The sequence below is a fragment of the Natator depressus genome, chromosome 8, assembly GCF_965152275.1.
Source record: "Natator depressus isolate rNatDep1 chromosome 8, rNatDep2.hap1, whole genome shotgun sequence".
NCBI lineage: Eukaryota > Metazoa > Chordata > Testudines > Cheloniidae > Natator > Natator depressus.
The window spans coordinates 29995414-30007845 of record NC_134241.1 but is presented as its reverse complement, the minus strand read 5'-3'; the positions used below and the strand labels follow the sequence as shown (position 1 = coordinate 30007845).

Genomic DNA, 12432 nt, shown 5'->3' with positions numbered 1-12432 from the left:
TCCTGAGTGTCTATGTTAGCACAAAGTTTCAAGAGCTGCTGTTGAAAGCAAGCAATAAACAATTGCCATTTGAAATTGTAGGTTGGCCTAAATTAACTGTATGGCTTATGAACCCCTACAATCCTGTTGATGAACCTAATCCAAATTAATAACAAGCTGAAACCAGGAGAGTTTTTTCTCCTGGGCACAGTTGCTTACAAAAAACGTGCACATCTTTAATTTTGTCTCTAGTAGACCTGGCTGAACAATGAACAAATTGTTTAAGAAAACAATCATTTGTCAGTTAAAAGAAAAATAGTGTGACTACTCAATCAGCTCTAATGCCCATGAAAGTCAGTGAATTACAGAGGGGAATTTACCTAACAGGACAAGAATGCACTGTTGCCTGGCAAATGATGAAACTCAAGTTTGTGAACTGATAAATCACCAACAAAAAATAACACAGCTTAAGAATCCCAAAGTTACATTGCATAAAAAGAATATTGGTTGCAAAGGTCTTCCGCTTTTGTAGCAGAGTGTACAAGCCTGACTCTGGGTCAGGGCACTAAGCACTGAATGGTCCATGTGTGCGGTGGGGCTTCTGACTGTTCCTCCCAGCAAAAAGAGCCAAGCCTGAAGGAAGAGTTCTGCTCTGGCAGCTGATGGGCAGGAAACTGTGTACAAAGAGAGGAGGCAGGGGTCAGATTGTGACGGAGTAAACAGTCACTTGAGAAGAAGGAAGAAAAAATGCCAACCCTTGGAGAAGCTGGAGCGGAAGCAACTGTAGAAAGTTTGGTTGGGATTTGGTTAGGTTTGCCTAACCTCTAGGAGCCTAAACTCCCTAGATGCCTACGTTTGCACTGGAAAAGTCCCCTGGGCATCTAAATTGCTGTTGGCATGTGCACAGCTGCCTCAGCACTGATATCACTGAGCAGCTTGATGCCTAATTCATACATAAGCCCCAGTGGGATTCACAACATAGGAATTTCCCTGTACTTCTCTCCTGCAGGGTCTAATCCAGTAGGCATGCTCACAGGTGGCCGTAGAGCACGTCTGCTGGATCAGGCTCCACACACCACAGTTGGAGGAGGAGGAGGTGATTGCGGTGCCCCCTTTTATACCCAATAGTCCAGTGGTTGGGGATCTCATCTGGGAGGTCGGAGACCAGAGTTCAGTTCCCTGCTTCACATCAGGCAAAAGTGGGATTTGAACCTCTGAGTCTCAAACATCCAGAGCGGGAGCTCTGGCCACTGGGATATTGAGCTTAATGTGGAAGGGGCACCACCTCTCCTGCTCCTTTTCATTTTGTCTTGGAAAAAGGGCTGAGCTGACTCAGGTGCCAAACTCCAGGAGAGAGTTCATGGCAGTGAATCCCGACTGAAGGGAGCTGCCTCCCTCTGGTCCAGAGTTTGGGTTCAAATTGCCTTTTGAGGAGAGGGGTTTTTGCCACATCCCTTTTCTCAGCATTTCCTTCTGGCTATCTTAGGCAGCTTCCCGCTCAGCTTGAATCCCCTTTTTAGACATGTTTCAGAGTAACAGCCGTGTTAGTCTGTATTTGCAAAAAGAAAAGGAGTACTTGTGGCACCTTAGAGACTAACCAATTGATTTGAGCATAAGCTTTCGTGAGCTACAGCTCACTTCATTGGATGCATACTGTGGAAAGTACAGAAGACGTTTTTATACACACAAACCATGAAAAAATGAGTGATTATTACTACAAAAGGTTTTCTCTCCCCCCACCCCGCTCTCCTGCTGGTAATAGCTTATGTAAAGTGATCGCTCTCCTTACAATGTGTATGATAATCAAGGTGGGCCATTTCCAGCACAAATCCAGGTTTTCTCCTCCCCCCCCCCCCCCAAACAAACACTCTTTACCAACAGGAGAGGGGGTGCTGGGTCCCTGCAGCGCTTACCACAGCTCTCAGGAAGCAGGTGCCAGGTCTCTGAGCCCCTAGGTGCGTGGACAGCCAGGGAGGCTCCATGCGCTGCCCTTGTGCCCACAGGCACTGTCCCCGCAGCTCCCATTGGCTGTGGTTCCCAGCCAGTGGGAACTGCGGAGTCGGCACTTGGGTGGAGGCAGCTTGCGGAGCCTCCCTGGCCAGCCATGTGCCTAGGGGGCCACAGGGACCTGGTGGCCACTTGTGGGAGCCATAGGGAGCCTGTCTTGGCCTCTAGCCCCCACTGCAACCGGACTTTTAGTGGCCTGGTTGGTGGTGCCACCAGGGTCCCTTTTTGACTGGGCGTTCTGGTCAAAAACCCGATGTCTGGCAATCGTAGACAGGGCCATGTTAGAGACTATTGACAGAAGAAGCAGTACCTGCAAAAGGGTATGAGTTTGGTCATGCAAGCTGGGGTTTGTCTTGTATAGTGACTTTGGGCTTGCCAGAAAAGGAAAAAGACTTGGTGCACACTGACCAAGGAGAAATTTATGAGGTAATAGCAATGAAGGCAACAAAATATATACAGGTGAAATAAATACTGATGTCTGTTTTCAGAAATGCTGCATCTCTGGCTTAACACTTCCCACCCTTTCTGTCAGGCCCAGGTCATTCTGGCCCACCAGTGAGCCCTTAGTGAGCTGTGTCACGAGGTAGACACAACTGTGTGCTTAAGATGAAGCTGCGTTTGTTGACTTGGGAATTGCAGCCAGCCAAGGGGCTTTGCTTGGAAAGGAAAGGTTCATTCAACAGACCTACAACTTATGCTTGCATAAGAGAGACAATTAGGACTTATGCTGAGGAAAAGAGGACCAGCAGGTACTTTTTGTTCTGGAATTGACCTTATCCCATAATTAGTTCAGGCCAGGGTACTCAGTTTGATTTTGCATGAGGTGATCAGAAGAATGCATTTTAAGAGTATAACTACGTGAGACTTTAGGTTAAACAATACCATCTTTCTGTGGACAGATAGCTCTCTGCAGAGTCACTCGAATCCAGTGTCAAGGTTCCTTCCCCACTCTGAACTCTAGGGTATGGATGTGTGGACCTGCATGAAAGACCCCTTAAGCTTATTCTTACCAGCTTAGGTTAAAAACTTCCTCAAGGTACAAACTTTGCCTTGTCCTTGAACCCTATGCTGCCACCTCCAAGCGTGTTAAACAAAGAACAGGGAAAGAGCCCACCTGGAGACATCTTCCCCCTCCCCCCCAAATATCCCCCCAAGCTCTACATCCCTTTCCTGGGGAAGGCTTGATAAAAATCCTCACCAATTTGCATAGGTGAACACAGACCCAAACCCTTGGATCTTAAGAACAATGAAAAAGCAATCAGGTTCTTAAAAGAAGAATTTTAATTGAAGAAAAAGTTAAAGAATCACCTCTGTAAAATCAGGATGGTAAATACCTTACAGGGTGATCAGATTCAAAACATAGAGAATTCCTCTAGGCAAGTTAACTTAAATTACAAAAAGACACAAACAGGAATCTACATTCCATTCAGCACAGCTATTTTACCAGCCATTTAAACAAAACAGAAATCTAACACATATCTATCTAGATTACTTACTAAGTTCTAGGACTCCCTTCCTTTTCTATTCCCAGCAAAAGCATCACACAGACAGACAGACCCTTTGTTTCCGCCCCCCCTCCAGCTTTGAAAGTAACTTGTCTCCTCATTGGTCATTTTGATCAGGTGTCAGCGAGGTTATCCTACTTTCTTAACCCTTTACAGGTGAAAGGGTTTTGCCTCTGGCCAGGAGGGATTTTATAGTTCTGCACACAGAAAGGTGGTTACCCTTCCCTTTATATTTATGACACCAGCATTCATACTGTCAGGCAAGATCATAGGCCAGCCAGGAAGAGGATAAAAAAACCCAGTTATATTGGAAACCAGATGGATTGGTATTTAAAGGAGAGTGGAAGTTTTACAGCTCTGTCACAAGTGGGAAAGATGAAAGCTGGTGGTCAATAACCTCCATATCAGAGACATTGCTTGTTGAGAGAGAAATTTGAAGTGCAGAGCTTTCTTTACCCCATTTTTCCTTCTGCAAACAGCTCACCGAGTCATACCCTTTATTGATCGAGCTGTAGTCATGGAACTGATGAGATGCTGTTACAAGAAGGAAGGAGAAAAATTCTTCTTCTTAACCTCTGAGGATAGGACAAGAAGCAATGGGCTTAAATTGCAGCAAGGGAGGTTTAGATTTAGATTTAGTTGAGAAAAACTTCCTAACTGTCAGAGTGGGTAAGCACTGGAATAAGTTGCCTAGGGAGGTTGTGGAATCTCCATTATTAGAGATTTTTAAGAGCAGGTTAGACAGGGATGGTCTAGATCAGGGTTCCCAAACGTTCTGCCACTTGTGCAGGGAAAGCCCCTGGCGGGCAGGGTCGGTTTGTTTACCTGCCGTGTCCGCAGGTTTGGCCAATCGCGGCTCCCACTGGCCCCGGTTTGCTGCTCAAGGCCAATGGGAGCTGCGGGAAGCAGCACGGGATGTACTGGCCGCCGCTTCCCGCAGCTCCCATTGGCCTTGGGGCTTTCCCTGCACAAGTGGTGGAACAAGTTTGGGAACCGCTGGTCTAGATAATGCTCATGCCATGAGTGCAGGGGACTGGACTAGATGACCTCTCGTGTCCTTTCCAGTCCTATGATTCTATGCCTTTACACCACCTAGCTTTGCTGTTAAACTGTAACGGCTTTAGTACAGGAATCTGTTTGGTACAATTCTTCCATTGAAGAGTATTGTGTATGCTTATGGTGCAAAATTCCTACTTAAAAGGTGGGTTATTCCTTGAGTTTGATAGTACACCATTTTGACATTTGATATTGGAGTCGGTGTAATTTGGACACTACAAAGTTTCATTACTCAGATTGTCAAGGAATGTGGTTTCATGTTTTGTGTGGGCGGTCTGGTATAATGCTTATACAATTACAAATCATGCTAAAATATTATTTGCTTTTGTTGAGGCATGGATGGATTAGATTTTTATTGATAAATGTTGGTAAACATTGTTTTTTCTATACACATGCAAACCAACAAAAATATGTCCATAGAAATTAATTAACTGAAGTTACAGATCCGCAAAGTATGAAAAATGCTGCTTGAGAACCAATTAGAGTTTGATTTAAGGATATTTACTTTTAATGTTTTGTCATGTGATGTGGGCAATTTGTGTTAATGGTTATATAGCATCAGTGTCTACTGTCCTAAATAATTGTCTGACATCACCCCCCCCCCCGGCCCCGCCCCATTGTCTAATCCCTGCATAATTTTGGATAGCTGTGAACATTTAAATTGATAAAAATTTAAAAAAAAATGCTTAACCCAGAATTTAGCATAACATTTTTCCACTATGAAAGACTTGATTTTAACCAGGGATTTTGCAAGTGTAGAGGTTTCTCCTTCATTATCTTTTATGGTCATGATCTCAGTCAATAAATGGCTATATGTTGAGCTCTAACTTAAAATCTAAAGCAGTTTTCAAATAGGATTCCACCTTTTCCACAGAAAGCAGTTTTTATTGGGTTGAAATATATGCTTTTAAATGAGTCTTCTTCCTCTCCCACTGAACCTTCTAAAGGATAAATTAATACAGAGAAAAAGATACTTTGACTCCTGAGATGAAAAAATGCAAACATTTTTAGCGGAAACTAGGGATTATTTTGATCCCCGAATCTGGAGTTTCTCTGCCACAAATTGACTCCCATGGAAGGCTCTGGTTGTCCTGTTTTCTTGAGAGCCTGATATGCTAGGATTGTGGGAAACTCGCACACTGGGCAGGAGTTAAAGAATGACCCTTAACATTTATGTATTTAACCAACCATATCTAGACACTGTCCTCCATCCCTCTCTTAATTTCTCTCATAAAAACTCAACAGCAGTGGAGAATTGTGTACGCTGTTCATGAAGCACATTAAGATATTCTGTATGCTACTTTCTTCTAAATTTTATTTATGTAAAAATAAAAACATAACCCAGTTCTCTCAAATCAATGATCCATGTCCTGATCTTTCTGGAGGTGCTACACTACTCCTATATTGGCAGATATGTTCCTGAGAAGTTCAAACTATATAACCTGTTGTGTTAGATCCATGTTTTATAGATTCATGCTCAGTAGGTGTCATGTGACAATGATAAAGCATCTAATCTGATTTTTATCTGAATCTGAACTGGAAACTTGATTATTATGAAATAATGTTAGTGTCTTTCAATTTTCCTAGTGTGAAACTCTTCCTAATTTGGAAAAGCAAAAACCCAACAGTATTGAAATTAACAAATTCTGTCAAGGTCTACTGAAATTAATTTGTACAAACGATGATGGAAGACAGACATACTCTGAAACCTTGACTATTATAGAAATGGTATTGATATGTAATCACTGTTTCTTTGCTTTAATGGATAGTTTTGGTTTAGGACCTTCCCAAGTCCCACTCCTGCCTTTACTGTTCCCTTTATATTTAAGGAAACTCTCAAGAGAAATAGCACACCTTAACAGGACTATCTGCTTTTGGGAAATAATCTCATGTTCAGATTTTTGTACGTTTTTGGCTTTTGCCAAATACACTTAGAGAAATTAATCACGATCAAACAAGGTTAAGAAATTATGTATTATCATGGGGGAGACAAACCTTGCTATTACAGAAAGAAATGTCTCTATCTTAAAACATACATTTGTGTTCATTCTGATATTTGGTGTTTCGCTTGGTCCAGGCTATTGGAGTCATGTGAAATTTTTTTTAAATGACAAACTTCTAGCCCTCACAGTTGCATAGAAACGGTTGAAAATGTGAACTTTAAAGGCTCCAACACCAGAAAGCAAATCTAAAAAACCCCAAATCTGTAATTTAGACTCATGATTGTTAAGATGACAACACTGAACTCTTCACCTGGGTAAGAATTTCTATAACAAAGATCCTTAACCATAACCTTCTGTAAGCATAAATTTGAGTCAGGTTTTTGTAATATTTTAATTAAGAAGAAGGATCATTTCTAGGTACCTCCTTTATGCCCAGAATGAACTGGAGGGAAAGCAGCTAGCAGACAAGGGCACTGTAACCAAGTTTGTTGTTTAGTCCTGTAGCAATTTGAGCACTCACTGCCACGGTGCCTCCTGCTGGTTGCCTCGGGAATTAGCTCAGTTCTAGCACTCGGAGCGCCTCCTGCTGGCCGGTGTCTCTCGTGCCTCACAGACCCCGGTGCCCTCTCACCTTGGGTTGCTGCCCCATAGCAGTGCCCTCACTCTCTGGGTCTTCCCTCCTAGGGGAACCCCCTCCCCTATGCCCACCTTGCCTCAGTGGCTACTGCCAGTCGTCATCTAGCCCCCTTTCTCTGGGGCAAGTTGCAGTCTGTAATGGCCATTCATCATTGGCAAGGGAGTTGGACCGGCTGCCTCTGCAGCCCCAGTACTTCCTTAGGCCTTGAACAAGGCCTCAGCCTGGGGAGTTGCCAGGCTGGAGCTCCCCAGCTCCTCTTGCCTTTCTCCAGCACTACTCTGCTTCAGGTACCCTGTGCTCCCAAGCACGTAGGCCCTTCCCTCGCCAAGGCTGGAGTAATACTGACCCAGCTCCTCCCTTTGCCCTTATATCAGGGCCAGCTATGGCTTGATTGGGTATGGCCACAGCTGTGGCTGCCTCTTCAAGCAGCCTACCTCAGCTGCCTTTAACCTTTTCTCCTAGGAGCGGGATAACTGTCCCATGACAAGTCCATTGCGGGATCTGTGATGCTTCTTGACCTGGAAAAGGAAGTGACATGCAGAGGAGAGCAGTCTCTGAGAGGGGAGTAGGAGGCTAGAAGCAATATCTTGGCAGCTCACTGGGGAAGGGATACAAGTGAGCAGGCAGTTGAAGAGTTGTGCCTGAAAAACAGGTTGAACAGTAAAGCCGAAGCAGGCTGTGGCTGGCAAAGGGTTTGCAGCAGCGACAGAGTTGTGGAAATAGTTTGCACACCGAAGTGTGAGGCAGCTACCTGTCTGGACGAAAGTACAGGGCAGAAGGGGCCGCAAAGAACACTATATGGGAAGCTGTAGCTAGTATGATTTCCAAGCCAGTGCTGCTTTTCTCTCAGAGAGAAATGGGCTGGAGAGAATGTCTGAGGAGCCCCAGGGAACACACTAAGGCTTTTGATTTACAGGACTGCCCATAAGGGCTTTGGGAGAAAGGAGGCTACAATTAGATGATAGTGATGTAAGCCTTTGTACCTTTCCATTCTGCTAGCCCTATTAAATTCTACTAGTTTCAGTTCCTGCACGTGCTGCATGAGACTCTGTCAAAGCTAGAGTCAGATCACTGTTTAGAGTAGCTACAGTGTGGCTTCTTGATTTTGTGGTAGACAGAGCACACTACCAAGAGTGGCTAATGTACGCATCCACTGAGTGAATCCCTGCAGTGGGGTCAGTTACAGTGTACTGACTGGTTGTTGTTGTTAAAACTACTCCAGCTCTTTAGAAAATCCCAGCCTGAGGGAGTTAAACACCCAGCTCCTACTGAAGTGCAATGTGGCTAAGGTGAATTGAAAATCCCACTCTTCTCCTCCCCCCCCATTTCCCCCAAAAACTTAGTTAAAAGTAGCATCACTGGGGGGGGGGAAGCAAAATTCATCAGTATTAGTAAATCTTTACTCATTTTATATACTCATACTCATTTTAGATTTTAATAGGAAAACTAGTTTGTACAATTTTGAGTGCTGATAAAACCAGTGGTTCTCAAACTTTTGTACTGGTGATCCCTTTCGCATAGCAAGCCTCTGAGTGTGACCCCGTCCCTATAAATTAAAAACACTTTAAAATATATTTAACACCATTATAAATGCTGGAGGCAAAGTGGGGTTTAGGGTGGAAGCTGACAGCTTGCAACCCCCCATGTAATAACCTTGCGACCCCCTGAGGGGTTCCGACCCCCTGTGAGAACCCCGGTGATAAATAAATGCCCAGGTGAACAAGTTGCATTCTCTTCAAACAGAGTTTTGTGAGGCTACTGAAGTGCCTGAACATGAATTTCTGTTTTCTTTTCTTTGCAGGGACTTAGACAGAAATAATATCTCAAGAATCACCAAGATGGACTTTGCTGGGCTGAAGAATCTCCGTGTCTTGTGAGTATAAAACTAGCTTGGCCTTCAAAATGCTGCATTAGACCATTGGCCTCCAAAAATAAGCACCTGGAAAGATGTGTGCTGCTGATGCTCTATGTACTGTAGAACTGTTTACATCCCCTAGTTGTGAAATAGCAACCACGTCAGACACTCTGTACAGTTTCTATAACTAAAGCACTGATTATAGTTTTATGCCGTGCCTTAGGACAAGAGATGAACTCTAAATTTAAAATCAGTTAGTGAAAGTGGTTCAGTGAAGTTTGAAGACAACTTGTAAGGGCCTTTCGCAATTACCACTGATTTTATGCTATGTGTACACTGCTCTTTTGTCATTAAAACTTGTCAGTTGGGGTGTAAAAAAATTACCCTCCTGACCAACAAAAGTTTTAAAGACAAAAAGCGGCAGTGTGGACTGCGCTTTGTCAGCGGGAGATGCGGCTACATGGCATACCTTGTAGTGGTATGGCAGTGTAGACATAGCCTTAGTCTTGGCTAAGTTTTAGATTTGGCGCTGTATGAATCACAGATCATAATGACACTGTGACACTGGAGTTGAGCAATATTAATAACCATACCAGTCTTATTGGTGAGTTCATATTTGGTTTTCTTTAACTGGCTTGCTGATTTTTTTTTTCTTGGAAAATCTGTAATATGACAGAAGTACCTGTGTAGCATATACACAGAACGGTAACATTAATGTATTATGTATAGAAAAATTCAGCACCCAGCTCCTGTTGGATGGGCGTTGTATAATTCCCTGTGTCCCAAATTAACGGGAGAACAGCAATTCAATATTATGTGTCCCATTTAGCTCACTAGAAGCCTATAGCTAGTTTATTGCCCTCAAGCTAAAGCCCTATAAAGTGACCAGTAACAAAAACCACTTGTGCTTAGCATTGCACAAAAGAGGGGCTCAGAGGTGGTTTTTCTGCTCTTTCCCCAAATAAGCACCTGTGAGAAGTGTAGGTACACTATAGGTAAGTTAAAAGCTAAAGTAAGGGAAAATCTTCTATTTCACCCAGTTGCCCTCTGTAGCGAACACACTACTTTTACACCACCTTTTGTACAATTATCTCAGTCCTTAAAGTCCTACAAGATTCCTTGGAGATAAATAGTGGATGAACTTTCTAACATTGTGAATTAATGGGCAGATGCTTAATATGGTTGTGATGAAAATACAAATATCTTCCACTGTTCCTTCAAAACATATGGCGTAAACTCTTATAACTATTCTACAGCTAAATAAAAAAAATCTCAAATTTATTAGAAGACTGACTTCCCTGCTTTGTTGCCTCTGCCTGCAGGATGAGACTGCTACAGCAAGACTTTTCTGCTGCTTGGAGCCATATAAAGTTTGTTGGCTTATATCCCAGCTCTCACTATTTCTATGGGGGTCCTTATTAAAATAACATTTACTGATATGGTAGTGTGACTGTTGGTAAATGTTTCTTTCACTGACTGCTATGCTTTGTGTACTGTACAAAATATTGGCTAAATTATACCACACGAGGAGTTCATGATAAATACAGTTAAAATCTGGCATAATCTGTTACGTGTGTGTGTGTGTGTACACATAGTTGGATCCAAACTACTTGGAGTGGAGACGCCCCAAACCCCCCCCCCCCAGCGACATTTTGGAGAGGCAGGAATTCACCCAGCATGCACTTCAACACCTTTCTCAGTGACTATCAATCACACTGATCAGCAAACACAGTCCAAATGCCCCTAGCATCCAGTCCATCAGTCACCGATCAAGATGCTGCCTTTCCTGTGGGCTCTGGCTGATTATCACATGTGGTGCAAGCTCATAATGACCACAGAGACCAACTGCTCCATGGGCCTGCCCCACAGTCCTGAGCTCAGATTGTTGGCATGCTGTGCCCCTGCAACAGGCGCTTGTGCCCTGTCTGCCCACAGAGTCCCTTCCCCAATGGCAATCCCATCTTCCAACTGGGAAGGAGCTGGTGGCAGGCAATGGCACGGAAACAATTTTTATAGTGGGGGTGCTGAGAGCCATTGAACCAAACTGTAAACCCTGTATATGAAGAAAACCAGTTCAAGCCAGGGGGTGCGGCAGCGCCCCTAGTTCCAGCACCCCCTGTGGCAGGAAATATAGGCAGGATTTCCTGCCAGCCCTCTAGCCAGTCAGGGCTCTGTGAGGTGTGGAGAAGCCCTCTTCTCTTGTGTGTCCATCCCCTAGCTAATCAGAGTGCCAGGGCCATGTGTCACAGCACTGCAGCTCATATGTGGAGTGGGGGCTCCACTTACCTGTCAATGAGCCCCCCTTCAGTACAACACTTCAGTGTTAAATGGTTGGCCCGACAGGATTTCAGTGGGATTCCACGTAATGGTAAATAAAGACAATTCCAGGCATTTCTACTTGCCTCCAATCTCTTCAGCTGATTCATCCCCGCCCATGCCCTGTCTCATGGGAGGAAAGGAGAGACAGGGATGTGAAAAAGGGACAGAGTGCCGGAGCACTTCCCTTGGTAGCTTTTACCTTTCCCTATGATGCAGACCGACTGTCTTTAGTGGTCACAAACAGCTGGCACTCCTGCACCCTTGGAGAAGCTTCACTGAATAGGAACTGCTCAGTAACTTCCGGAGGAGTCTGAAATCCCATGCAGATGCTTATGTCCATGCACTTTATCACTTAATGCTTTCTCTGGATTATTTGCCCTGCGTTAATCTTCTGATGTTGACTATGGGCTTCCATCCTTACTTCCACTGAATAAAATTAAAATGATTGGAAGTGCGAAGAGTAAAGTACTAAGGGGGCAGAATCAGGCCTATAATAAACTAATTGTAAGATTTTAATGTGTTTTGGCAATAAAAACTAAAAGTCAATAATGTGGTTACTAGCCCTGGTAATCAGGATGCAGTTTACATCCATGCGAAAACTACCAGTGATATGTATTTTGGACTGTAAATTTAATCTTCTGTTGGTGGTAGAAGTGACCATGAAAAAAACACTGCCATTGGTGGCTTTCACCAGTCATTCACTGTCACTGTAACTGGTGTTGCTGTGAACAGCACTTTAAGTCAAGCAGCGTGTAGAGAAATGGCAGAATAAAATATTGTCTGTATAAGGCGTTCTATTAAATTATCATTGTCAACTGGTATTTCTTTAATCCTAGGCATTTGGAAGAAAATCAAATCAGTATGATAGAGCGTGGAGCATTTCAGGATCTAAAGCAACTTGAACGGCTGTAAGTATGTTTATTGCATACATGCTGACTTAAAGAACTAAAGATTTTCTGCCTTATTTTATGCATCCTTTTTATTGCGTTTATATAATGACTTAAAAAAATAATATGACTAGAATGAACAAAAAAATTGACATATATTAGAGTTAAGAATAGTTTAAAACAGAGCTGAGTTTTTTAGATTAAAACCTTGGTATCCATGATTTATTGTAATTCAAAATAATAC

General features: G+C 43.4%; 1 protein-coding gene across 1 annotated transcript in view; it reads left to right on the top strand.

Annotated features, from left to right (window-relative positions):
- SLIT3 (slit guidance ligand 3) overlaps positions 1-12432 on the top strand; it is a 790143-nt gene that overhangs the window by 28001 nt on the left and 749710 nt on the right. The window contains exons 2-3 of the mRNA XM_074960679.1: positions 8929-9000; positions 12138-12209. Coding sequence (XP_074816780.1) covers positions 8929-9000; positions 12138-12209 — 144 coding nt within the window. The remainder of the gene's footprint in view (positions 1-8928; positions 9001-12137; positions 12210-12432) is intronic.